The sequence below is a fragment of the Trypanosoma brucei genome, chromosome 9, assembly GCF_000210295.1.
Source record: "Trypanosoma brucei gambiense DAL972 chromosome 9, complete sequence".
Classification (NCBI taxonomy): Eukaryota; Euglenozoa; class Kinetoplastea; order Trypanosomatida; family Trypanosomatidae; genus Trypanosoma; species Trypanosoma brucei.
In genome coordinates, this window is record NC_026742.1 from 558,276 (window position 1) to 583,105 (window position 24,830).

The 24,830-nt window shown below is 49.9% G+C and overlaps 10 protein-coding genes and 1 pseudogene across 10 annotated transcripts, besides 1 other annotated feature; 7 read left to right on the top strand and 4 right to left on the bottom strand.

Annotated features, from left to right (window-relative positions):
* Positions 1 to 105: 105 nt before the first annotated feature.
* TbgDal_IX2470 (hypothetical protein, conserved) lies at positions 106 to 4,932 on the top strand (the record flags this gene model as incomplete). The annotated part of the gene is made up of 1 exon (XM_011778141.1): positions 106 to 4,932. The coding sequence occupies one exon, from the start codon at positions 106 to 108 to the stop codon at positions 4,930 to 4,932; it is 4,827 nt and encodes a 1,608-aa protein (XP_011776443.1).
* A 580-nt stretch (positions 4,933 to 5,512) lies between these two features.
* TbgDal_IX2480 (hypothetical protein, conserved) lies at positions 5,513 to 7,000 on the top strand (the record flags this gene model as incomplete). Its single annotated transcript, XM_011778142.1, has 1 exon — positions 5,513 to 7,000. One exon carries the CDS (start codon positions 5,513 to 5,515, stop codon positions 6,998 to 7,000), a length of 1,488 nt encoding a protein of 495 aa, XP_011776444.1.
* A 554-nt stretch (positions 7,001 to 7,554) lies between these two features.
* TbgDal_IX2490 (eukaryotic initiation factor 4a, putative) lies at positions 7,555 to 8,769 on the top strand (the record flags this gene model as incomplete). The annotated part of the gene is made up of 1 exon (XM_011778143.1): positions 7,555 to 8,769. One exon carries the CDS (start codon positions 7,555 to 7,557, stop codon positions 8,767 to 8,769), a length of 1,215 nt encoding a protein of 404 aa, XP_011776445.1.
* A 931-nt stretch (positions 8,770 to 9,700) lies between these two features.
* TbgDal_IX2500 (hypothetical protein, unlikely) lies at positions 9,701 to 10,105 on the bottom strand (the record flags this gene model as incomplete). The annotated part of the gene is made up of 1 exon (XM_011778144.1): positions 9,701 to 10,105. The coding sequence occupies one exon, from the start codon at positions 10,103 to 10,105 to the stop codon at positions 9,701 to 9,703; it is 405 nt and encodes a 134-aa protein (XP_011776446.1).
* Positions 10,106 to 11,844: 1,739 nt separating this feature from the next.
* Positions 11,845 to 12,897, top strand: TbgDal_IX2510 (hypothetical protein, conserved; the record flags this gene model as incomplete). The annotated part of the gene is made up of 1 exon (XM_011778145.1): positions 11,845 to 12,897. The coding sequence occupies one exon, from the start codon at positions 11,845 to 11,847 to the stop codon at positions 12,895 to 12,897; it is 1,053 nt and encodes a 350-aa protein (XP_011776447.1).
* Positions 12,898 to 13,356: 459 nt separating this feature from the next.
* On the bottom strand, positions 13,357 to 14,013 carry TbgDal_IX2520 (T. brucei spp.-specific protein; the record flags this gene model as incomplete). The annotated part of the gene is made up of 1 exon (XM_011778146.1): positions 13,357 to 14,013. One exon carries the CDS (start codon positions 14,011 to 14,013, stop codon positions 13,357 to 13,359), a length of 657 nt encoding a protein of 218 aa, XP_011776448.1.
* Positions 14,014 to 14,944: 931 nt separating this feature from the next.
* On the top strand, positions 14,945 to 15,841 carry TbgDal_IX2530 (hypothetical protein, conserved; the record flags this gene model as incomplete). Its single annotated transcript, XM_011778147.1, has 1 exon — positions 14,945 to 15,841. The coding sequence occupies one exon, from the start codon at positions 14,945 to 14,947 to the stop codon at positions 15,839 to 15,841; it is 897 nt and encodes a 298-aa protein (XP_011776449.1).
* A 389-nt stretch (positions 15,842 to 16,230) lies between these two features.
* TbgDal_IX2540 (calcium/potassium channel (CAKC), putative) lies at positions 16,231 to 18,867 on the top strand (the record flags this gene model as incomplete). Its single annotated transcript, XM_011778148.1, has 1 exon — positions 16,231 to 18,867. One exon carries the CDS (start codon positions 16,231 to 16,233, stop codon positions 18,865 to 18,867), a length of 2,637 nt encoding a protein of 878 aa, XP_011776450.1.
* A 149-nt stretch (positions 18,868 to 19,016) lies between these two features.
* TbgDal_IX2550 (conserved hypothetical protein, unlikely) lies at positions 19,017 to 19,499 on the bottom strand (the record flags this gene model as incomplete). The annotated part of the gene is made up of 1 exon (XM_011778149.1): positions 19,017 to 19,499. The coding sequence occupies one exon, from the start codon at positions 19,497 to 19,499 to the stop codon at positions 19,017 to 19,019; it is 483 nt and encodes a 160-aa protein (XP_011776451.1).
* A 314-nt stretch (positions 19,500 to 19,813) lies between these two features.
* On the top strand, positions 19,814 to 21,335 carry TbgDal_IX2560 (annotated as a pseudogene).
* Positions 19,814 to 21,335: a sequence feature.
* Positions 21,336 to 21,753: 418 nt separating this feature from the next.
* TbgDal_IX2570 (leucine-rich repeat protein (LRRP), putative) lies at positions 21,754 to 23,226 on the bottom strand (the record flags this gene model as incomplete). The annotated part of the gene is made up of 1 exon (XM_011778150.1): positions 21,754 to 23,226. The coding sequence occupies one exon, from the start codon at positions 23,224 to 23,226 to the stop codon at positions 21,754 to 21,756; it is 1,473 nt and encodes a 490-aa protein (XP_011776452.1).
* Between the last annotated feature and the right edge of the window lie 1,604 nt (positions 23,227 to 24,830).

The following is a 24,830-nucleotide window of genomic DNA, read 5'->3' on the forward strand; positions in this document are numbered from 1 at the left end:
AAGCTTTGTGGTGGTGGTGTGTGGAACTGTTGGGGGAAGTATTGCAGTGGGAGTGCTTTCCCATTATTAGAATTCTAGGTTCGTCCGGTATTTTTGGTATGTTGAATGCAGAAGCAGACTAACGCCGAACCACCGTTATCGCCAACGACAGGTAGCGGTTTTGGTACGCCTCTGCCGCTGCAGGACGAGACCCCTGAAGACCATGCGCTTGTGGAGGGAAATGACGCTGCTCAACACTTTCTTGAACTCCTGTCACCTAGTTCGCGCGGTGGCAATGCATCGGCATTGAAGAAAGGTAAGAAGAACACGAACCGTAGGTTACGCTTTGATCCAACTTTGCGTGTGGTAGAGGCGGCAGAAGCTCCGGTGCAAGCCAACACCGAGGACGGCTCTTCAAGTGAGGAAGACAGCGACTCGTGGCGCGGTAAGAGTTTGACCGCAACCGAAGAGGGAGGGTTGTCAGATGTTCCCGAACCTGAATTAACAGAGTTGTCTAACCGCCAGGCAACAAGAAGGCCGCCGTGGTGGGTGCATCGGTGGTCTGAGCTCTCGCTATTTCTTAACAGCACGCGTAGTGGCGGTAAACGGGGGAGTACACCGGTCGATGCTGTTAGAGATCAACTTTCAGCTGACCTCGTTGCTGCACAGTCGCTTCAGCAATTTGTGGGGCGTGATGAGTACGAACAAGTAGCGGAGGTGATTTCTGAGCAAAATCAACTCTTGCCTGGTGGAGCGGAGCGTAATACCAGTAGAATGGTAGCTGGGCTATTGCCACCGTGGCGACGTGAGGCTACGGGGAGGGAGATGATAGAACATCTCGTAGGAAAAATTCAAGGGTGGCTGCGAAATCTCTGCGATAGTGTAAAAGGGACCTCGGGTGGTGATGTGCAAAAAGTCTTTGGAGGCGAAGAACATGATGGATCTGATGGTATTGTAGCGGCTCCCTTTTGTCCGGCAGTGAAGAGGGCGCATCGGTCTATGGTACAAAAGTCTCTCCTTCATGATCTTGTTGTACCATCAACAAATATTTGGAGTGGAAGGGCATATCAGGTTTGTGAGGGGCTTCGAACTCAAACGCCGACGATCCATTTTGAGTACGTCACAGACGAAAGCGTCAGACCGGTTTTTCACTTGTCATGCTTGCATTATATTGACGGAGGGGAAATGCCGATGTCCGCTGTGGTGCAGGAGGCGCAAAAACGCCGCTCCCTTGTGATTCATATCGACTACGTGCGTTTTCGACCGTCCTCTCCACCACATTCCGATAAAACCACTGATCATCAAATGCGGGCACGTGGTGGAAATCCCTCACGTGATGCAGTGGTGGGCGTTCCAACCGCTTCCGTTTCATCGGGGGCGAACGCCGGCGGTGGCGAAGGTCGTGCAGCTGCGGCGCCGGTAAACTTTAGTCCGCATGATGAGCTGGTCTCTAGCATTCTGGATAATTATGAACCGTATCGCATGATGGAATTGAACCTGTTGCCACATCTGAAGAACCGTACTTTCTACGAGGACCAACTGCGGAGTCTCCGCTCGCATCGTAGTCTCACAGAGGAACAGAGAAGGTTGATGATCACACTGGAAAAGTTGCACAAACTTACATGCAAGCTACAACACTCGTACCTCTCTGGGATGGTGACGTCATGGAGGCAACTCTTGCAATTAGGTAGGGGAAAATTTGGAGGAATATCCACCTCATCGGAGCAACCTGACACTGAGGGAAGACGACGCGAATTTTTCGCGACCCACGTGTCGCCGTTTCAAGTTTCAATGAATGACACAGCCAACAGCTTTGGGTCGCCGTCCGGATTTATTATTGGGAATGGGGAATCTGCTTCCATGTTAGTTGATCCTTCAGTTACAGCTGAAGTGCAGCGAAATGCATGTTTTCATTTGTATTTAAAGCGTGAAGGCTCCAAGGTGGATGCCCATACTGTTAAAGATGACCGCTTGCTCGACTATTCACCTGTTATTGAGGGTCTCACGTTACCGGTGGGGACGCAAGATGAACCAGCACAACATTATCAGGTTCTTCTCTTTGCTCGTACGAACGCCTTCACCCAGCCCCAGTTTGTAGGGGCTACCGAGCCACGGGTAATTAACGCCGTGAAGGTTGTATTCTTCAACGAAACATTTGAACTGCATACACTTTCGGATCCAGAGGAGATACTACTGCATGTTATCGCTGTGGGTGGTGTGAACAACAGACGTGTTGTCACCACCATACGTATGGAACCCTCTCTCACACAGGCGTGCCTTCTGCTTCCAATGCAAAGACCCATACCATTCACACACTCAGGACATAGCCACAAAAAATACGAGGGAAGCGTCATATCGGGGACAGCTTGTATTTCAACAAACTGGACCACACATCACGGGATGGCCATGCATGAAATAGAAGACCTATTTCTAAATGGGGATGCCGACCCAATGGACCCCAAATATAGACCATTGTTGAATACTCTAAAGGATCACTACGCGGTGTCAAAGGCGCAAACGGCTGTATCGGTGAATGGCGTGAGCAAAACAGGAGCGAACGCAGGGGATAATGTTGTACCGCAGGTGGGACGTGTAATGGGACCGGAGCCAGCTCTGTACAAAGGGTTACCGACGAGATATCCCAAGGAGAGTAAACGGCTACAACAGTTACGTCATCGCTGGGCCATTCGCTTAAATCGTGAGGAGCCGCGCGATGCAGCGGAGGCACACCTTTTTTCCCAGCCAATCCCTTTGGACGACTCAGACAGCTCCGATTTTGCTGCGGCATGCAAACATTGCGTAGAGAATAGGGAATTCATGCAGACGGCGCCTGATGAGCTGCACGAGGGGTTTGTGCAGGGTTCATCGCCGTCGTGTCTTTCACTGAGTCTACTCTCACGGCGAGAAAAACTGAAGCTGTGGCAGCAACGTCTCCGTTTTCAGAAGAGTAAATACACCAACTCACGTAAGGTGGAGGACCATGAGATTCAGGAGCGACACGTCATTATCCCAAAACTTTTACCAGCCAAACCAATACACTGGACGGCTGAAAGTCAACTGAATCCGCGCCGAGGGAAGCGCCCTAAAATAAGAGACATCAGCCCTGACTCACTTGCAGTGCTGAGGGATTCCCGCATAGTGGTACATATCATGAGGGCATCTACGCTACCAGTGAGGTCAGATGGCACACCTCTCGAGCCCTTTATTGAGGTCAGCTTTGTGTATGAAACGGTGCACTCACGGAGCGAAGTAGGGTCAACGCCATCGTGGTTTGAAACACTTAATATTCCCTTTAGCCCACCTGACTTTGATGACGACACACTCTCCCTGATTGACGACGATATTGTGATATCTGTATACGATAAGGTGGAGATCCCAATGCCCCCAACAACTATAACAGCGGGAGTCATCTCCCACGAAACGCACTACCGAACCGAGCGCCGGTTGCTGGGAGTGTTACGTGTTCCCTTCTACTCACTTTACACGGCGGAGCAGGCTCGAATGGAGGGTCTGTACGTTCTTACCACACCCCGTTGGTCTCTTGGGTATCATCAAAGTCCGCGGGAGGTCAGCCACGGCGACTCCGGACGAATGAAACTGAGGCGCCGCGGGTTGCCTTCTCTTCTTCCCACGATCCAGCTATACCTGGCCCTTTGGCCACAACCTGACAGGGGGTCACGGGAAGCAGGGGATGAGTTGGAGATGCAAAGACTTGTCAAGCAGTTCAATGTATCACCACAACTCCGGTATCTGCATGAGACTGCCATGAGGTGGCGACCAAGTGCCCTCAGTAAAACACGGAAGCTCTCTTCTGTCAACCCTGTGGCGCGCAACCGTAGCATTAGCCCATTTGTGCTGTGTACTACAGGAGATTTAACGTTAGTATGTCGGTTCCTTCTTGCCGGAGGCGGACCACCTCCGATTACTGTCACCACTGTGAGTCAAGCCATTCGCTTTGTGTCGCTGCTTCCTCTTCGCTTAGACATGCTCCCGGTTCAAAGTAACCGTGCTTGGAACACCAATGTTGAAGTGCTGAAGGCGCGCGAGTGCAAGTATGAGGAACTTTCCCTTCTGCTGGCACATTTTCTCCGATTCATTGAACCAAGTGAAGCGACTTACGTGGTAACAGGGCGGGGTCCCATATACCAGCGTGTAACAATGGTGTTGCACTCGTTTGACGGTGAGCTGCGGCTCATCGATCCACACGGTGGGGTTGTGGCTCCAGTGCACGACCCCAACTTCAACTTTTTCACTGATGTTGACATGGTTGTGTCGCACGACCAGTTGTGGGCCAACATACAAATCAGTGGGACACCACACAGGATGGACTGGAATTTGCATGATGAACGCTTTTGGTTTCCTTGTTTCAACCACGAAGATGAGAATGTGAGGGCATGTTTGCCCTTTATCGCAGCCATACAACGAGAAACACTGCAGTTTTCACTACGGGATACGGGGAAGGAGCGTGAAATAGAGCACGAGCTTCAAATAAACGTTCGTCGTGCTCTGGTCCGCTGGCGCAACGGCAAGAAGCCCGCGTTTCATCATGGCGTGGCTGCAGCACTGCAAAAATTGCTTGAAGAGGCTGAAAGTGAGCGACTCGTGTGGGCAAATATGTCCCAAGAAAGGGTTAACAGACGAGCTGCCAGACATCTTAACGAGTACCTCGGTGAGGATGTCATGTATGATTCGCGACGGCCCGGTCATACCCCATGCGCGTCGCATTCGCTTGCAGTCGGTAACCCGTGCCTGCGTATGGCAGGAAGTCCCATTAATTGCGCTTACATGCCGAACGACACCGGACACCGACTTATCCTGCAGCGTGTGTTCGAAACGGCTGTACACGAGGCGGCAGCAAATGACGTAAGCTTCGCTGTAGCCACATACGTGAGGGGATATACACGTGAAGTTTTCTCGATGTGGGTGTTCCTTGCAGCATTGTACCGGGTGTAAACAATCCCGGTTAATCGGCAATGGGATGGGTGTTGTCGCTAAAGTTGGCGGGGAATAAGGCAATTTGTTCCTCTGAAGGCTACGCCACTAATGAAAAAGTTGTTTGTCTGATTAAGTGGAAAGGCTTCTATTACTATCGTTCTTATCGTCACTGTATACCGTATAGGTTTCTTTTAGTTGGGTTGGATATACTTCCAGGACCTCGTTGTGGCATTCGTGCATGTGTGTTTAGCTCGGACGCTTATAGTTTGCGTATATAAGTGGCGAAAAGATAGATCTATGTATGAGCACGAACTATGCACGTCACCGCAGCCGTCGTTTTTGTTGTTAAGAGCGACGGCGATGTCCATCGCCCCTTGCAGATGCTCGCGAAGCGAGAATTGGTTGGGTAACCTGCCGTTTGGGTGCACCTCCGAAATAGTTTCGCATAACGGTTCGCGAAGTAAGGCACAACAATATATGTTTTATTTGACTCATCAGTATTCCATTTGTTTCTTCAGTGCTTGAAGTACTCGTTGGTCGTGAACGTCGTCGCTTTTGTTCTTTTGTACACAGCTGCACTGTTCACATTATAGGAAAGATGATGTCAAAAGCGTCGTATATGATGCAGGATCACCTGCGGCGCAACTTTGCGCTCATTACCGACATACACAACCCCAATGTTTTCCTAGTGCGTGGTACGCTCCCTTTTCCTCAGGGGCTAGCAGTGTTGACGGCTCTATTCCGTGGCAAACTGGCCGCGGATGTGTACAGTCATCCCTACTTCATCGAGAAGCAAAGTGACCCCTCGCAGCCGTCACCACAACTGCACCTCACGGAGGAGTGCCAGAGTGTAATGAAAATCATCAAGGGTATGCATTTCATGAACGATACCACGAGTAGGCTTGATAACACCGTTGTGTTCGTGTCAGACTACGACGTTCAGGTGAAGGCCACTGTGCTCACGTATGCCAGCGAGGAAGATGAAGATGCGCTGTTGAGAGAACAGAAGCGGCTGGAGGGTGAGAGTGATGAGGAGTGGCAAGGGCGGCTACTACGACAGCGCTGGCAAAGGAGTGCAGCGGGTCGGCGGAAGAGCGGAGGAAACACCGGGTCTTCTTCTTTTGAGGCTTCCCTTCGATCCTTCACACGACAGAGTCACCATAGTAACGATGAACCAGATGAATTGGGGAAGGCCAAGCGGCTCGTAGAGCGGGAAGGCGCCCATACCGTTCTGTACAACCCCATCGATGTCGATCCCAAAACATTTGTAGCAACAATTAACAAACTTAACGACGAAAACCGGGTGGTGAAGACGATAGTCGTACCAACCCGACAGGCGTGGGGAAGCGTTCATGCGTGGGCCGAGGCTTTCCCCGACGCAGAAATATTGTGCAGTGGCGAGAAGCCCATTCCCAGCGGTGCTCAGAACAGGCAGCAGGAGGTCGTTCGCCCGACCGGGGGATGTATGAACATGGGGAACGGCCTGACGGGGCTTTCATTTCCAGAGGTGGACGAGGCGGAGGTTGCAGTGGGAAGTGCTGTCGATAATGACACTGAGGTGGCCATGGTCGCGGACGATATTAACAACATCTGCCGCCTGTGCTCCAGTCAGCCCGACAGTGTGAGTTGGCGAGTCGCGGATGAAGAAGTACGGTGCTCATCTCGCGTACAACCACTTGGTACATTAATTCAGAAGCAAATAACTCCCAATATCGAGCTGCTGCGTGTGGCTGGCGATGACCTGACGAACGAGTATGTTATGTATGACCGCAATAGTGCCAGCCTTGCGTGCACTGACTTATTTCATGGAGAGTACGGTGACCTGGACCCAGTTAACTCGTGGCTGTGTCGTGTATGGTTTAAATTCATGAAGCAGGGGAATTATAAACGTGTGGACCGCGTACCAGAGTTTAAGTGGCTGCAGGTGAAGAATCATGGTGATTTGAAAGCAGTCCGTGAGTCAGTGGATATAATCACGAGTATGTTTCCTATGAAGTTTCTATTGTATGCGCACGGTACACCACCGCTTGCTGAGAACCCTGCGAATGCCCTGCGTCTCCAGTGGGGTATGCCTCCACTATCTTAGGCTCAACCACACGAAGAGAAAAGGAAGTTGTACACAGCAAAGTAAAGGAAGGGTCGGTGACGGCATATCGGAATATACTTACGGACCCATTTTCTTGCACTCACTCACAGATTAACGGGAACATTTCCTTCCAAATCATTGTTTTCATTACCGGGTGGTGGGCACACTACGGGGAGGCCAAGTTCACTTGCTTGCGACGTCGTCCTTCTGTGAAGGGGACAGACAACCGAGGAGCCTAGAGTTCAAGATGGGAAGCAATTAGCATCAATGCATCCTGTAGTTGTTGCTTACGTGGCGTCTGTGTTGTGCAATATACGCTGGTGTCGGTAAATAATTACATAGGAACGATTTTGTGTGCTTTTTCTTTGTGCGCGTGTCACCTTATATTTACTTGCGTGCGTATAGTTGCCTGACTCATTGTCGTCGAATACGCCCTGCTGTATCTTCACGGGCTTCTCATCTCACATGTTCTTTTCTTCTTGTTTCCCTTTTGCTGTGTTTGTTGCAGATTTTTCTCCGCTTTCAAGGCAATCCACTCTTAATCGGCGTCAATCATGGCCCAACAAGGAAAGGTCGAGCCCCAGGATCAGGATTCCTTCCTGGATGACCAGCCCGGAATTCGCCCCATCCCGTCGTTCGATGACATGCCGCTCCATCAGAACCTCTTGCGTGGTATTTACTCGCATGGTTTTGAGAAGCCGAGCAGCATCCAGCAGCGTGCCATCGTTCCCTTCACCCGCGGTGGTGACATCATTGCCCAGGCGCAGTCGGGAACGGGTAAAACTGGTGCATTCTCCATTGGTTTGTTACAGCGCCTTGACTTCCGCCACAACGTCCTTCAGGGCCTTGTGCTCTCCCCCACTAGGGAACTTGCAATGCAGACGGCTGAGGTCATCACACGCATTGGTGAGTTCCTCGCTGAAGGCAGCTCATCATTTTGTGCAACCTTTGTCGGGGGCACTCGTGTGCAAGACGACTACCGTAAGCTGCAGAGTGGCACCATCGTCGCTGTGGGAACACCCGGTCGTGTGGTGGATGTGACGAAACGCGGTGCGATGCGAACGGAGTCACTCCGTGTGCTTGTTCTTGACGAGGCCGATGAGATGCTCTCTCAGGGTTTTGCCGAACAGATTTACGATATCTTCCGTTTCCTGCCTAAGGAGATTCAGGTAGCCCTGTTCTCTGCTACCATGCCCGATGACGTGCTCGAGCTCACAAAGAAGTTCATGCGCGACCCCACTCGTATTCTTGTGAAGCGGGAGAGCCTCACCCTTGAGGGTATCAAGCAGTTCTTCATCGCTGTGGAGGAGGAGCACAAGCTTGATACTCTTATGGATTTGTACGAAACCGTGAGCATTGCGCAGAGTGTGATATTCGCCAACACCCGCCGCAAGGTGGACTGGCTCGCCTCTCAGTTGAACAGCAGCAACCACACGGTCAGCTGCATGCACTCCGAGATGTCGAAGCAAGAGCGTGAAAAAGTCATGGGTACCTTCCGCAACGGAAGCTCCCGCGTGTTAGTGACGACGGACCTTGTGGCCCGTGGTATCGATGTGCACCACGTGAACATCGTCATCAACTTCGACCTCCCCACGAACAAAGAAAACTACCTTCACCGTATTGGTCGTGGTGGTCGGTATGGACGTAAGGGTGTGGCAATCAACTTCGTCACTCAGAAGGATGTGGAGGTCCTGCGGGAGATTGAATCGCATTATCACACGCAAATTGAAGAGCTTCCAGTTGACTTTGCTGCCTACCTTGGTGAGTAACGGGAGGTGTCTGTGCAATGCGGGCATGAAGGGAATCGGCCCTTTACCCCCATTACATCCCTGTCTTCCTTCTATCCCCACTGCTGTCGCCGTAGACAAGTGGGTGGCGGGACGAGGCGGGGGGCGAGTGAAGGCACAAAAGAGAAGAGGAAGGACCGAAAGAATGAAGGAAGGATACAGCAGAGTATGAGGGTACGTAAATAAGTAAATATGGTATGGTTATGTATTTGTGAACAAAAGAAAACAAAAAGAAATGAAGAGGGAGAAACGAAAAAAAACCAAAAAAAACAACAACACACACACACGAAGGAATACATATGAAGGGGTATGTTGATAAAAGTAAAAGTTGAGTGAGGGGAAAACAAAGGTAGCTACTGTAAGGAAATAAAATGAGGAAAGGAATAGCAAGAAAACAGGTAAAGAGAAAAAGGAATTACTCACTAATTTTTTCTACCTATGACATAAAGGGAAGAATGTCCGGTGAAGTGGGTGAGTAGCGCCGAAAAAGAAAAAAAAATCAGCGAAAGCAAAAGAAAAGAGATGAAGAAGAAAAACGTGAAATTAACAAAAAGGGTACAAGTAATAATAATGTAATACGTCTCTTCTTCAAAAAAAAAACTAATTATATGTGGCCGCCAAACGAACGGTAATAAACAAGAATAGAAAAAAGGAAAATATTTGAATAACTAAACAATGAAAATAAATTAAGGAACGGGGAGTGTCAAACCGACCTGACAAACCGTCTGGTGAGGGCTAGGTATATGCAATCACCACCGTCATCGCTGATTCTCAAGTGCATATTCCCAATAGGGCCACACATGCACTCATGTACGGTCTCCTAAGGTGTATGTATGTGTGCGTTAGGTGTGTATGAAGCGAGCAAAGAAGAGAGGGGGGTCGAAATGGATGGCTCGGCAAACGGGTCTGCCAACTATTTTCTTCCCTCTCCCTTGGTTCTATTGCCTTGGTCGTTTTGCCATTTGAAAGACCTCTTCTTTGTTTTTTTTTCTTCCATTTCACCGCACCCGTCCCCGACGCCACCGGGTTCCCATTTTTTTTGTAACTGAAAAGAGGGACGGTACTGACACTTGGGGCGAATAACGGACACTAAGCGAACCTCACCCTTGAGTCTTCCCCACAAGGTGTTGGTTGCCGCATGTGCGTGTGTGTGTGATTTGTGTGATACAGACATACGGCGCCGAAGTTGGGGGAAAAAAAGAGAAGAAAAGAACTGAGTTTGAAAAATGGGTGTTGGGTGCAGCGAATGGGAAAAGGAAAAGAATGAGAGGAAGTGTAACCAATGCCTTTCGTGCGGCAGCGCGGTTGAAGCGTTCATTGCAGCTTTACGAAATGTTGCCAGCGCAGGGAAATAATTACCCCGAGAAGTGTCGGAAGGTGCATCTTATTGCAGATGTCCCTGAATGAGAAGTGATGAACGGAAATAAGGCATTGGAGGAGAGGAATAAAATACAAATAAAATCAAAAAAGGCTGAAAAGAAAAAAAAATAAAAGAGACCTAGCGGTATGCAGCTACCACAAATCGGCGGACACATGCCTCACTCCCGTGGCGAAGCAGAGGGTACGGCACCCAAACTGTAGGAGCTGCGATGTGTCACACTGCTGTGAGTGTCACGGCGGCAAACGGCGTGTGCAGACATCACCGTTTCAATGACGTCAAAAAGGCAGTGGCGTTGTACGTGTCTGTGGAATAGAAAATAAAGTAGGCAAATAACTGCTCATACACATGAGGTCAGCCTCGCATCGCACCCCAATTATTCACCCTTTTCCTTTTCTGATTAACCGGTGGACTGAATAGGGCTCGGCCATGTTTGCTGCTTTTGGTGTTCTTATCTGCGCCCCCCCCCCCACACACACCCGTAGCTCACGCCCTTGTCATTGTTGTCATTTCTTCCATACTCCCGTTTCTTATTTTCCCTTTACACCCCTGCGCAGTCCGAAAAAAGGGAATTAAGGGAAAATATGGTGCCACGCCGAGAGCATAAAGAAGTCACCTCGGCGTTACTCTACTGCTTAACCCGGCGTGGCCCGCAAATGGTGATGCCCTTCCATCATTTGCCGCAGTAACTTTTTTCCAGTGCAAACTCACAAGACATGCATTTGGAACATATTGGCGCTGGGGATGCCAGGTGCCAACAGGGGTACTCTGTTTAATTGACGGTCAATAGCAGACAGCGTTTGTGTGATCTCCCTTTACCAGGCTGCAGATCCGTAGGGGTTGCCGAGTGGGAAGCCATCCGTTACGTTCCTGTCCCATTCCTCTCTTCCTCACACATGATGGTCGCAGCCGCCTGTAGGTATAATGTATTACCTATGGGTACAGTGAGCATTTGTTTGGAATAAAATGCCTTTTGCGACCATACAACAACCTACGCGTAATCGGCTACACTTATGCCTGAGCTGGTCGTGCGTAGGTCGCGTGTCTTTAAGAATGGTGCTGCAGGCGCTTTCATGAATGCGGGGCGTTTAAGTTTTCACACTCCCGAAGGGCGGGATTATCGATACGAAGCGTAACATCTAGCTCTGAAAATGCGACCTAATCCCTATGCTCAGTCCGACAAACTCCCGAAAAAGTCTATGGTGCACGAGAAAGTCGAAAGGCCACCTATAATGGCTACCAACCGTCACTCCCCTCACGGGGCGGGGGCTCAGATTATGATAAACATCTCGAGGAGGGGCCGGAAGCGGTGAACTTTGCACGTGGCTGGGTGCGAGAACACGTTTGAATTCTTCACGAGGTCACTAGTTTGTAATATGGGGGAACGAATCACTCATATGGTTGTTACAACGCTATGCAGCTTGAGTGCTCATTTCTTCGTTTGTATGTACCAGATGTTATGTGAGAGACCAGCTTTTCAGCTGTTTCTCAAATAATTGACGGACCTTCGTGAGCGATTGTACTTTTTTTTTCCACCGTTTCGATGCTATTTTTTGTCCTTTCCCCCTTTTTGAACGCCAACTTTTAGTGAAATTAGTTGTACTTACTGTTGCATCAGGCGGCAGCAACCTAGATTGGATCGGACGAATCACATTGGCACCGAGTACTACCCCCCACTGATGCTCTCCGGTGTGTATGGTCCGCAAGCCGAAGGGGCACGCCAAATGTTAGCGACTTTGGGATACGATAATCCCTCATCCGAGGACATCGCACTCACGCTACAGCAAATGGGTGAGGCTCGGGCTTTTAGAACGCAACATGTCGCAACACAGCGGGGCACTCCCGATCAAACTGGCGTCTCACCCCCGCGCGGGGCATACGACACCACGATGAGCCCGCGGAACAGCGGTCAATCACCGGTAGGACGTGGTGGTGTACTGAAGGGCACCACCGCAACACCAGATGATGTGCGGCACGTGCGGGCAAAACCGCCACCGGTGGATTTCCGCGACTGCTTCGATTATCGCATGCACGAACGAGCACCTGGGCGAGTGTCCGTGGGAGGTATCCTGAAACGTGGCGGTGGTGAGAGGTCTAACAGGCGGTACGTTGACCCCGTCGACGGGCCGATTGCCGGTACCGTAGGGAAGGACCCATGGGGTCGTTTTCGCTTTGTGTCGACGGGAGATCGTATAACTCCTGAAGACCGCATAGAGCAGCACCTCCGACAACACGAAAAGGGACTCACCGCCCCACTCGGGGGGAGACGCACCAGTGAAACTAGGGAATACCCCGCTAGAAAGGGGAGGAGGAACAACGTCAGTAGGGGGCAAGACGAAGAGGACGAGTATTCTGACTACGTAGATGACTACTATGATGACGAGGGTTTCGGAGGAAATCTGGAGATGTTCTACGGTGGCCGTCCGCCCACTGCAGTAACACCCTCCATGACACTACGGCTCGGTAACAAGTTTGCACTTGATCAACGAAGCGCAAACACGATGTACAACTTTACTGGCGATAGTCGGTACAAGTACCGTAGTGGGCCCGGGGCACCTTTGTCCACTGTGTTGGGACCAAATGGGTCAACACTACGGAACCGTGCGGATCCGGTGCGACGGGGGCAGGAAATGCGTGAATTGTGGAAAAAGGATAGCTTCCTCGCCCAGCATGGCAGGAAAGAGGATCGCTGGAGGGTAAGGCAGACCATGCTAAGCCGCAGCCTCCAATGAGGCCGTATCGTTCTTTATTCTTGGAGTGGCTTGGTTCTTTTCCTTGTTAGTAAGATCAAAGGTGGGGACCACATCCCTCAGATGAAAAGCGGCGGAGGGAGGGAGAAAGGTGAAGGAGTGGAGGGGAAACTTGGGGAGGAGTGGGCGTCCGTTCTAATTGCTGCTATGTAATAGAAGTATCCGGTACGTATTATTCATGTTCTTGTTTGTGGGTATCCACATTTTTCTTTGGTGCAGATACTTTTCCATCATGATTCCCTGTTTCAGAAAGGAGAAACTGCAGGTTCGTTTATGATGTCCACGCCTGTTAGACCTGGGAAATTCGACCTCACTGCTTTCCCTTATCACCACTTTGCTCGTTTTCCCGTGCATCTCCCCGTTCCCACGGTCATGGGGGAAAATGAGTGTACACAAGACGACTGTCAGTAAAGTTTAACAACAGACAAAGCCGAAGTGGGCTTACCTTAGGGAAATCAAGGGACAGCGTTCGACCCAGTAATGGCATGCCCCTTTACAACTGCAGTGCGGGTGGTACTTTGCGTCGCTGTACTCAAAATTCTGTGCGACGCCATTAATTTCCGCCGCTTCATTCGGGCACGGGTCACGTACGGTGGGGAAGGTGAAAGGGCTTCGAACTTCAACTAATGCCACGTAACATACTCGCGACGCATGCATAAGTACTAAAAGACAAACGAACGGCCGCCCCCGCAGGTTTGTCATTAGTGTGGCAATTATCGATTCTCCACCCCCACGGAAGCGCACAGATGCACACAAGCAGGCAGAGATACGCAAGTACAAACGCGGTTGTATGTGTGTGCAGGTGATGAACTTCCCCTTTGCGTGCGCCGGCTCCACGAGGGCTATGAGCAACTGACTAGCGGAATGTGATTTCCGCTTTTTTTTTTCCAAGATGTTGGAGTGCCACCTCCACATCAGTAGAGGCAATATATATATATATACATTGGCAGCATCCCGTTCATTCACATCCTTATTAACGTGCGCGCTAGCTACGCGGTGGAGGGGAGGCAAGAAAGTGTTTATGGGAGTTATGCACTGAGGGGCAACTATCTTATCAAACCTGCCGCCTCCCTCCCCCCCCACGGCAAAACCGCACATAGCATTAGGTTATTATTATGTCCTTTTGGGGCATTATTATCGTTTTTTTTCTTTTACTTGTCTTCCAGCGTTTGTTATAACTGATGGCATCGTGCACAATAAAATGTTTCACCTTTCTTGTGTTGTTGCGCGCGCACGTGTGCATGCGGTCACCTCTTTCCCAGTAATGACAGTAGTGCCCCTTATTCATCAATTAATGAGTTGTTGTGCCGCAATGTGGAACTGTGTGAATCCATGAACGACTCTTCATGCTTGCAGACCGCATTATCGGGAGGGTTCTATCAGTTGTCCTTTTTCTCATGGTTACACATATCTTTTCTATATCTTCTTCCCCATTCGATGAAAGTACGAAAAGGGACCCCTCGGCACGGGGTCTCGGAGGGGTATGTGGTGTGCACACGTTACGCATACATATATACTTGTATGTATGTATTTGTTTTGCGTTTACCCCTTCCCCACTGCATTGACTTCTAGTATATGTTTTCCTTGAGAGGGGGGGGGTTGATATATATATATATATATATATATATATATATATATATATTTTCTTTTCCTTTCTATGAGGCAAGTGGCCCTTATTGGTTGGAGGGTGATGAAACCTTGAGGCAAAGGGGGAAGTGACCACTTGGGGCTAACAACTGACGACAGGAGAAGCGGTGGTAATCACCATGGCGTGAGCGAAGTTATTGGAAATATCCTTTTATTAACACGGTGACTACATTAATTCTCTGCAGTGTTTTGTTGCCACGCAGATCAAGCATGTTGCAATGGGCATGGTTCCGTCAGTCCCTGGATATGTGCAAAAAAAAAACAAATGCGTATACATACGTATATCTATATGTATGCGTGTGCAATTACACGTCCCCTTCGTTTCTTCACACCAAACTCTTAATGTTTCACAAGTGGTGAAAGCGGACCTCACGTGGAGGGAATGAGACACGTGGGCTTTGGTCATCACACGCGGTTGAACCGCATTGGTAGGTGTGCTTTTCCTTTGATATTCCAGCACATACGTCACTTCCCCATGGTGTTGATGGCGCCGTCAGCCGCTGTGCGATCCTATGTCACTAGTGAAATACCGCAACACGTAGCGGGTCTTGAGGAGATGCTGCCGAATTCGCTTCGTTGTCCAGAGTGTGGAAAACATTTTATGAGCGCCACAAACCTACTCTACCACCGTCGCACTCGTCACATGATCACCATAATCTCCTCCGCGCAGGAGAAGCTGGATCGCTTAAGAGAAGAGAATGCGAGACTGCGAGCAGAGCTTCAGCAGGCGCACATGCAACATCGGCAAACGACCCCCAATCAGCAGCCCATGAGTGGGACAACCGCTGGAGAACTTGACAAAACTCAACGCATTTTCCCGGCCGCCGTTCCAGAAGGGAAGGCACTGGGAATTAGTATGGCGGAGGTTCACAATCTTCGGGAGCATCCTTTCAGGGTGGGAACGGGATGTTCAGGGGTTCGCTGCGTTGGCGTCGTTTCGGACGACGTTGAAGTGGGTCACTTGGGAAGACATGAGGGCGGGACTGAGAGCGGGTTGGAGGTTTTACAGTTTACCCTCAAGTTGGAGGGATACCGCCAGCGGCGTACTGGCCGCTTAATGATGTACAATAACCTTGTCACAGTGCGCCTGATGTCACCACAGTACAGGGTTGAGAAGGGTGATGTTGTGCTTGTTATAGGGAACTATGGTTTGCATAGGTCGTTTGACCTGATATCTAAGCAATCAATGGAGAATTGTGTCTTGGAGGCGGGGTACATCGGGCTGTTGAAACGAGGCAGCCAGGCGGGTAATTCGGAGTACACGCGGGAGGACGTTTAGGCATTCTAGCCATGACCTTCACAAAGCATTTTTTTTTTTTGACTTGTATTATTCCTCACATGATGCTACGGTAATGTTGTGAGAACAATGTTTCGGGTGGGAGACGGGGGAGCCAAATTACATTTGCGGCAGCCGTGACACCAGATATTATTGTTATTACTATCCCCAGCGGTGTGTTGACTCTCTGCTGTTGTAAACGACGCGCGTGACACTCCCTATTCGCGAATCAAGCAAGTCATGTTCTCTTTTCCTTTTCCCTTTTTTACACATTGTTGTTTAATTATCCATTTACTCCTTCTCTCTCCCCGTATATTCCCTTTTACCGCCGCCGTAAGCGGTAAACCGCAAGCGAACTGTAGGTATTCACCGCAGCGTGAAAGGGGAATCAGATGTCGAAATCACGCGCGGTGGTGAAGTTTGGTGGCGACCAATCGAAGGAGACGGTTTCCTTCCGAAATTTCTTTGATGTGCTGAATCAACGGCACAGCAACGTGTCCGTCTCAGGCCTGGCGGTGACCCTCTTGTTCGAGTTGCTCTCCATATCCATTTATGTGGAGGCATCTTTCTACGCCCATCCAACGTCGATATACGATTTCAACTGGAAAACCGGCCGGTTCATTACCGTAGCGATCATCAACGCTATATTCTTTTCGGAGTGGATCGTAATGCTCTGGGTAGAGGAGCAGAAGGTGAGGTATTGCCTTTCTTTGTTGTCAATCGTAAATGCCCTGACGTGCTTGCCAATGGTTATTGTGGGTATTGGTGCAATTGTCAAGCCCACATGGCAAAGCGTATGGGTGCCCCTGTTTCTCCGCGTGTGGTGGCTGCGCAAATGCATTTTAGTCCTGCTCGACTATCCGCAGGTTGCGAAGTGGATGATGGACATAAGACGCGATATCTGTCGTTTCTTGATTACCATGCTTGCCGTCCTCTCCACGTGTGTTGGTATACAGCAGTTTGTGGAGACCTTGGCTGGGAATTACATGGATCCGTTTTCGTCTCTCTACTGCATGGTCACCACTTTTGGGACGATTGGGTACGGTGACGTATCGCCGCAAACGGCACCGGGTCGGTTCCTTATGATTGGCTTTCTTGTCGTGGCCCTCAGTTATTTCCTGCCCCTGTTCCAGCGGTTGGCACAAATTGGTCGAGACCACCTGAACTATAATGAATGTCACTCGTGTTGGGGAAGGAGGCCGCACGTCATATTCTCCGGTATTTTCACGGGGCTTGGGGCAGAAATCATATTGATGAATTTCTACGCCGGTTGGAGGAAGTACCTTGGTGTTAGAGTGGTACTTCTTTCTCCTGTCGACTTTCCTCCCGAGGTGAGGCTGTTAGCCGACATCCCTTGGCTCAGGAACCGCGTTGTACTCATGATTGGAGATTCAGCTAAGCAGGTGGATCTCATACGGGCTGACGCCGCGAACGCCGAGGCTATTTTCTTGTTCGGTGACACGGGTTCGGCAGCTTATCATGCCGATTACCAGGTGATACAACAATCACTTGCCATACGCCAGTTCGATCCCGAACTCCCTCAACATCTGTACCTTCGAAGCGAGCGACATACCCGACACGTGGCGTCCTATGCTGCCAGTGTAGTGGAGGTTGAGAGGCTGTTGCATCACTTGTTGGGGCTCGGTGCTGCGGTCCCCGGGGCTGTACCCTTAATAATGAACCTTCTCCGAACGTACGAACCACTCAAAGTGAAGGGTACAGCTTCACGTCCGTGGATAGAGGAATATGAGTGGTCGCTGCAAAATGATATCCACTGTTTAGAGATGCAGCAAACGCTCAGAGGTTATAGTTTCCACAGTTTGGCAAGGCTGCTCCTCCAGCACAACGTCACGCCCATAGGCATTATCGATGAAAACGGCGAGGTGCAACTCAACCCGCATAGGATATCCTCTTCTGCAGTCAAACTTGTTGTAGTTGCCAAAGCCCTTCGGTCCGCCAGGAGTGCACTGGAGGCTGCGGAGGAAGCGCACTCTCAGACCTCATTTGGAGAACATACGGGTGAGGTGGAGGGAAAAGAACCATGCATCTACGGAATGGACCGCGAGGTGGCTGCCGGCGCATACTACACCTCCGATTTTCCCGGTCGGGAGGCCAAAAGTGGAGTTGAGGCGCTGCAGCTTGTGGATGATGCCTACGACTTCGAGAATCATTTTGTGGTTATCGACCTCTCGATGGCAAAAGCGAAGGCACCAGAAACAGAGGGGGCGCGAGAGGGATCCCTCAGCTCAGCTGCCATGGATGTCTTCCATGTGATGCGTTCCATCCGGCAGTCGTATCCACAAAATGATATTGTCTTGCTAACGAAAGACACCTCCTTCTCCGCCTACTTTGGGCGCTATTGGAATTCGGTCCCGGGTGCCATTCCAGTGAAATATATCGATGGCTGCGGATTGAACGCAAACGACCTCAGACGTTGCAACCTCAAGCGCAGCGCAGGTATCATCATTTTTTTTTCTGGGGACATTGGGGGTGCCTCTACTGGTGGACTCTCCCTTTTGGTCTTTCTTTCGGTTGCGTCCATTCTTCCTTCGTCGCATAACATACCCGTTGTGGTGGAACTGGACAGCACGCAGTATCTCTCCCTCTTTCCACCATATGCCGACGACCCGTATCTGTGCAGCAGGGCCGAATCTGATTTTGTATTTGAACCCAACTATGTTATCGGCAACGCCTTAAGTAGGCATATGTTTTTCCCATCTGTACACCGTACTTATTTTATGGACGAATTCGTTGACATTATTGACATGATGGTTAGTGGTGTGGATGAAAGGACGCCGTCACTCGGTCGGCTCCCGTTGCTCTTCACCACTGACTCGTTACACATTTATCAGGACGTAGTTGAATACTGCCTCAAACTCTGTTATCTACCGATTGGTTTGCACCGTTGCATCTCGGACCCGGAAACCCCGTATATCAACGGCCAACGTTTTGTGCTCACAAACCCACCGGGGGATTTGATTGTTGATCAGAAATGCGATGCCGTTTTCTACCTTCTACCGGCTAGTTGATGCTGCCATGATGTTGTCTTCTTTTTTTTTCCTTCTGGCTGACACCGACGATGTGCAAGTGGGCACTTTGACGGTTGTGGTCGCTCGACTCGCCCTTGTGCGCCGCACACTAAAGATAACAATAATAACAATAACGTTAAAAATAAATCCTAGGAAGCTTTACCACATCTATCACCACCACCACCCTCCCCGGTGGGCCTTTTTTTTTCCCCCTTTTCTGGTGCCCCTCCCCCCCCCTCCACACACACACACACACACACACACACACACACACACACACACACACACACATTAGGTCTTTTGAAAATAAGGGAACGGCATGTGCGGTTGACCCCTTTGGAGCAGCGGTGAATGGAGCAAACGAGCAACCCCACGCCATGCGGAGCAACAAAGAGAGACACGTATCGCCTACACATGAAGCGGCTAGCGGGGATGAGGGTTGGAAAACGAATCGGGAGGAAACGGCCTTTTTGCCGGCGAAATAAAAATGGTGTCGGCGAGCGAGTAGGTGCGGCAACGCGGGCCTTTAAGGCGGACACTTTCTTGATGAAGCGGATCGGCAACTTCCTTTCGGGGATGTAAGGCGTAACGCGGTTGTGCGAAACCCCGCGGGGGCCAATGTCAAGCACCATTTTTTTTTTTTTTTGCAACGACGGTAAACGGGTAGAGAAAGAAAAATAGTAACAGACAGGGCCTCAAGCACTATTTTCCCCCCTTTTACATATGGCAAGTCTATTTATATATGATGGGGGCCACAACGTAACCGTGACAACGGGGAAGAAATCATCGTGAAGCTGAGCACCCCACTGCAACGGGTGCCGGATCGTGCAACGAAGTGGTTAAAGAGACATTTTATGGAAATCTGAACAAAAAAAAGTGGAGCGCCACATTGTTGTTTAGTGATTGCATTTTGGGACCGCTGCACCCAGCTGCTGCTGGAAGGGAAATGGGTTCGGGCCACGGCCCAAGCACCGCGCAGACGCTCATTGTTTGGATGGAAAGGATGTTTTCATGAAGGAAATAGGGGTTAGGCACTGGAATTTGAGAGAGGTTGTAGGAGAAAGAGAGAACTGGTTGGGTGAAAGCGGTTATAAGACGGGGAGAGGCGGTATACTTGTTGAGACGTGCGGATGTTGAAGGGGGAAAAAAAGAAGGGGATATGCTTCAGGAAATCTATGTGGTTTACGCGTCAGTCTCTACACGAACGTGTGGGAGATGACGGGGGTCCGTATGGCTAGACGCCACAGAAAGGGGGACCGGACCCTCACAGAAACCGAAATCCAGTAGTCAAAAGCGCTGCGACATCTGAGCGGCAGTAGTTGGAGGGAACCGCGTCGCACAATAGCACCGGCTCGCACCGCATTTGAATCCACAGCTCCCCCCTCCACTCCCTCCCCATGCTTTCCAGGAACCGTGGGTACGTGGTAATTCCCGAAAAATAATCGGTCAACCGCCCCATATTATGAAGTAGGCCCGGCTAAGGCATGGGGATTCCCCATGCACGCACAGAGGCGAAGGTTTTTTTTTCCTTTTTTATGAAGCATATTAGGTCAAACTCTCCACCGTCGCTTGCCGCCTGCGCCATGACGCTTTAACAGTGTGCAGTAGCAGGCGACGGCAAAAATGCGAACCTCGCACCTATACCAAAGTTCCAGAAGACGATTAAAAAAAGAAAAACAATATGTGAAACCCTTTTCCCGGATCAACACCCCAAACAGGGACCATCCGCCTACATCAGCAAAAGAATAAGTAATCCCTCTCTCTTTTTGGAAATGCGCCTTCCCCGAGTGTCGACACCTGTGGTGTTGCCGCGTCACTTGGAGGGGGTTTCAAGTACAGACTGGGTTCGATACGTCGCGGATCGCAATGGAATAATAGATGTTGTTCCCCTTAGTGTTTTGTGAGATGCAATGCGACCCGCAACCCAATAGCGGCATAAGCAATGGAAACAAAACAAATAAAACAAATGCCAATACTAACAAAGACTCTTCTTTCCACAATGTTTCCACGGAGTGGTAAAGGAGGCTCTCCTCCGCGTGCCGATGGACGATGGAATGGGCGGACAAAGGGTGTAAGAAGTAATAGCCCCCGTATGTCTAACCAACGCCCTGAACCGTCAGAGGCCCACACTTCGTCAACCTGTTCCCCAGCCTTTCTTCAGGCGCCTGCCGTGTTCGTACTTGAAATGGCGGGCATTCGGTGTACTTCTCCTGAGGTCAAATTCACGGCCCATTCCACGGGAATATCGGAAAGGAAAGAGAGGCTTCAGTGTCCTAACCTCCGCCAGAAAACCGCCAACTACGTGCGGTAAAATTGACGCGGCGGGGGTATCACGGTATCCAGTGATTACGGATCGTCGCGTCATCCATCCAGAGAGAACCATATCGGGGCCAGAGAACCATCCCAAACAGGTTGCCGACCGCAGCTGCCCTTTATTTCCTTCGTCTGCTGCTGGCAGTAGTGAGCAATGAAATCGAGCTCAAGAAGCCAACGCGGACCCTAAGAAGAAGGGTGAGGTGCCTTAGCGGTTTCCATCCTTCAGGGGCCGCACAAATACGCAGCCTCTTGGCGGAGCTGTTGAACGAAGCAGCGGAGGGCGGTGCCCGAAATAGACAAATTGGGACACCCGGTGTGTGCAGCCCAATAAGTGCGTTTATCGGTCGCATAGCGGGTACCTCAGCTACGACTAACTCCGCATACAAGATCTTTTCCGCGTCCGTGTATAAGAAAGAAAAGAAAGAAAAACCGCATCAAGGGCCAACGGAGGGGAAACACACACATCCATCCGAAGAGACGGTGAACAACAACGGTGGATCACATATTTTCCCTATGTGACAAGTGGTGCACTCAGCGCTCCGAACCGAAAAAGCATCAGAAGAATAGCTATCATCGAAGCAGATTCACTCCCCTCGCCTGGAGCTCCGATAAGACTTCACTGTCAATTTTGACACCCCTCAAGTTCACGGAACGCAACCGTGGCAAAGTCGTAAGCGCTTCCACACCCTTTTCCACTGACAGGCAAGAGTTGAGGCTAATTTCCTCCAACGTCTTCACTGCAGCGAGGCAAGATACATCGGTAATGTCCATGCACGTATCGAGGCAAAGCACCACCAAACTGCGGCTTGCGCTCAAATCCCGCAGAGAGTCGTCTGTGATGGGCAAACACGTTCCATCTAGTCTACGGAGTTCAGGAAGCTGAGAAATATTGCCAATACCCTGTTTCACCTCTGTGCACGCGTCAAGATTTAACTCCCCTAGCGTTTTGAGGCTTACGAGTGCTGATAAATCCGTTAGATTATCGCAGGAAGAAATATCAAGTCTTACAAGACTCCGACTTGAGCACAAGTCTCGCAGAGCACAATCGGTAATGGGTGTGCAGCTCAAATCAAGTTCGTAGAGTCCTGGCAACTTACCCAGGTCACCAATACCTGCCACCACAGCCTCGCACGACTGGAGATTAAGGTACTTCAAGGTCTTCAGCTCCGCGAGGGGCGAGACGTCAGTTAGCTGGTCGCACCAGGAAAGGTTAAGTTTTACCAAACTCCGGCTTGAAGAAAGACCCTGCAAAAAAACGTCCACAATGGAGGAATAACTTAGATCAAGTTCATATAGCGCTGGCAAACCACCCAGCTTCCCAACACCTTCCTCCAGAGATGTGCATGACTCAAGAGTAAGCTGTCTCAGAACCTGAACATCAGCGATGTGCAGCACATCCGTTAGACAACCACACGAAACTATACAGAGATTCAAAAGACTGGTGGTGGCGCCTAGGCCACGAAGAGAGTTGCCCCTCATCGAGGTGCCTATCAAATACAGCTCGCGAAGTGCCGGCAACTTTCCAAGACTACCGATACCCGTCTCAATACCCACACACTTACATATTGCCAGATGCTCCAATGCTGTCATCTCAGCAAGAGGTGAAACATCCTTCAAATAGGGACACGAATCAAGGCAGAGTTTTACGAGGTTGCACCCAGCGGTTAGGGTCTGCAAGCATCCTCCCCTAATTGGGGCCTCAGCAACTTCCAGTGCTTTCAGTTGGGGAAGATTTTTAATGCCAACGAAGTTTTCCAGCTTCGGTGCTTCTTCAATAGACAACTCGCCTAGCGACCTCAGTTCGGGAATAGGGCTTAAGTCAGCGAAAGGGTATTCGCCCTCGAAGCGCAGTGTCTGAATGGAAGTGCACAAGCGGAGAAAACGCAAAGATTCCCTTTCAACTTTTTCCGTGAGGATGAGGTGATGGCAGCTACGCAGCTCATCACTCCCAGTGGCTCGTAGACTGCCAACACGCAACCGGTTCGTTTCTCCACAACAAGGGCGAACATCTCCCCCAACACTCGCATCACTTCCTTCAAGCATTGCAGACTCCCTACCACTGATGCAGACAACTTTACTAGAGATAACTACGGAACAGATACAAGTTACGAACCTTTGGTGCCTCCTCCTCCGGTGTCGCGGTGTCTACTGAAGCAACAAGCTTCCTCTAAGGGTGGTAACGACCTCCCCAATAAATTTGCGATTAATCAGAAGTAGTCTTCCAACGTGCGCAGGTGAAAATGCATAGATAGATAAATAAATACCAGGATCATTATTATTATTATTATTTTTAAATGAAAGAAGGTGGCAGCCAAAAGGGAAAGCGCGCTTTTGAACTCATTCATCCGACGTGACGGAAAAAGTTTTCGCACCACGTGCAAGGTTTCAACAAACACCGGTATACACCAACGCTCTTCCGGAGAAAATGTTGCTGGAGGCTGACGAAAAAGGCCCCAAAATAATGAAGATCACGGTTCATAAGCCGCACAAACTAACTGACAGGACAATGAAAATGCTCCCAAAGTATTTGTGAAAGTAAGGCAATCCCCACGCGCTACAGCAACTGCCCTCCGCACATTTCACTCGGTGTTTCACCGAAACGAGGACGACACACACATACACACACACACACGTCTACCCAGCCACTAAAAGCACATCAATCCTCAAAGAAGGAAAAAAAAACGGACAGAAGCTTGGCTGTAGTGTTTCGTTTAGCCCCTCATGTCAAAACAAAAGCTCTTTAAATACTTTAGTTACCTTTCCACCGGAATAACAGAGTTCCTTCTTCCACACTCAAATAGACCAACGAGCTCCTTCACGCACCCTCGGGGTTACCGTGGCTCACCTCTTCTGCATTATGTTCGGCTCATATTGATCATTCATTTAACCGGTCATACAATTTAAAATTTTCCCACAACGTAAATTAATCGAAAAAAAAATGAATACACACGAAAATACCAAACGCTCAACCAATAAAAGCTTGGAACCACCTGTACCACCAAGTCATGGGATACACGTGTCAGGAAAAAAAATAATTCGGTAGGTGCAGATTGTACGTATGGATGCAACCAACAAACCAACACACTGCAACCGCAACTGCCCGTCGGCCAGTATGAAAGCAACGGTATTTTGAACAGCCCTGCTTTCGTATTAATCAAATCTAAGTGAAGAGAACAACAACAAAATATAAACGTGAATATACATTTCCACGAAGGGGTGCGTGCCCTTCCCGGCAGCGCCCGGGGTAAACCAGATATAACGTACTGAGTCGTCGATCAAAAGATTCCCAGGTGGCTGAATGTAGGCGGTGACAATGCTACAGCATGCGCTAACCAGACCCCAGCTTTCTGTAGTGCCAACTGCAGTGCGTTGGGACATCTTCAATCCTCCTGTTACATGAAAAATGAAGGCAAGCTCGTTAAAACGTTGTTAATTACAACGAAAGGTGATGCCATCAAATACACACGAAACAAAAATGCATTGATTTCAATACAATCGGCGCTGATAAAATTAGAAAACCTTAAGCTGCAACCGCATTACACTTCTTCATGGAAGCATAACGACGCACGCAAACGCATCCGATGATGCCCATTGGCGGTTTTCTCGACTGGGTAAAATCAGATGTGAACAATCGTTGCTACAATACT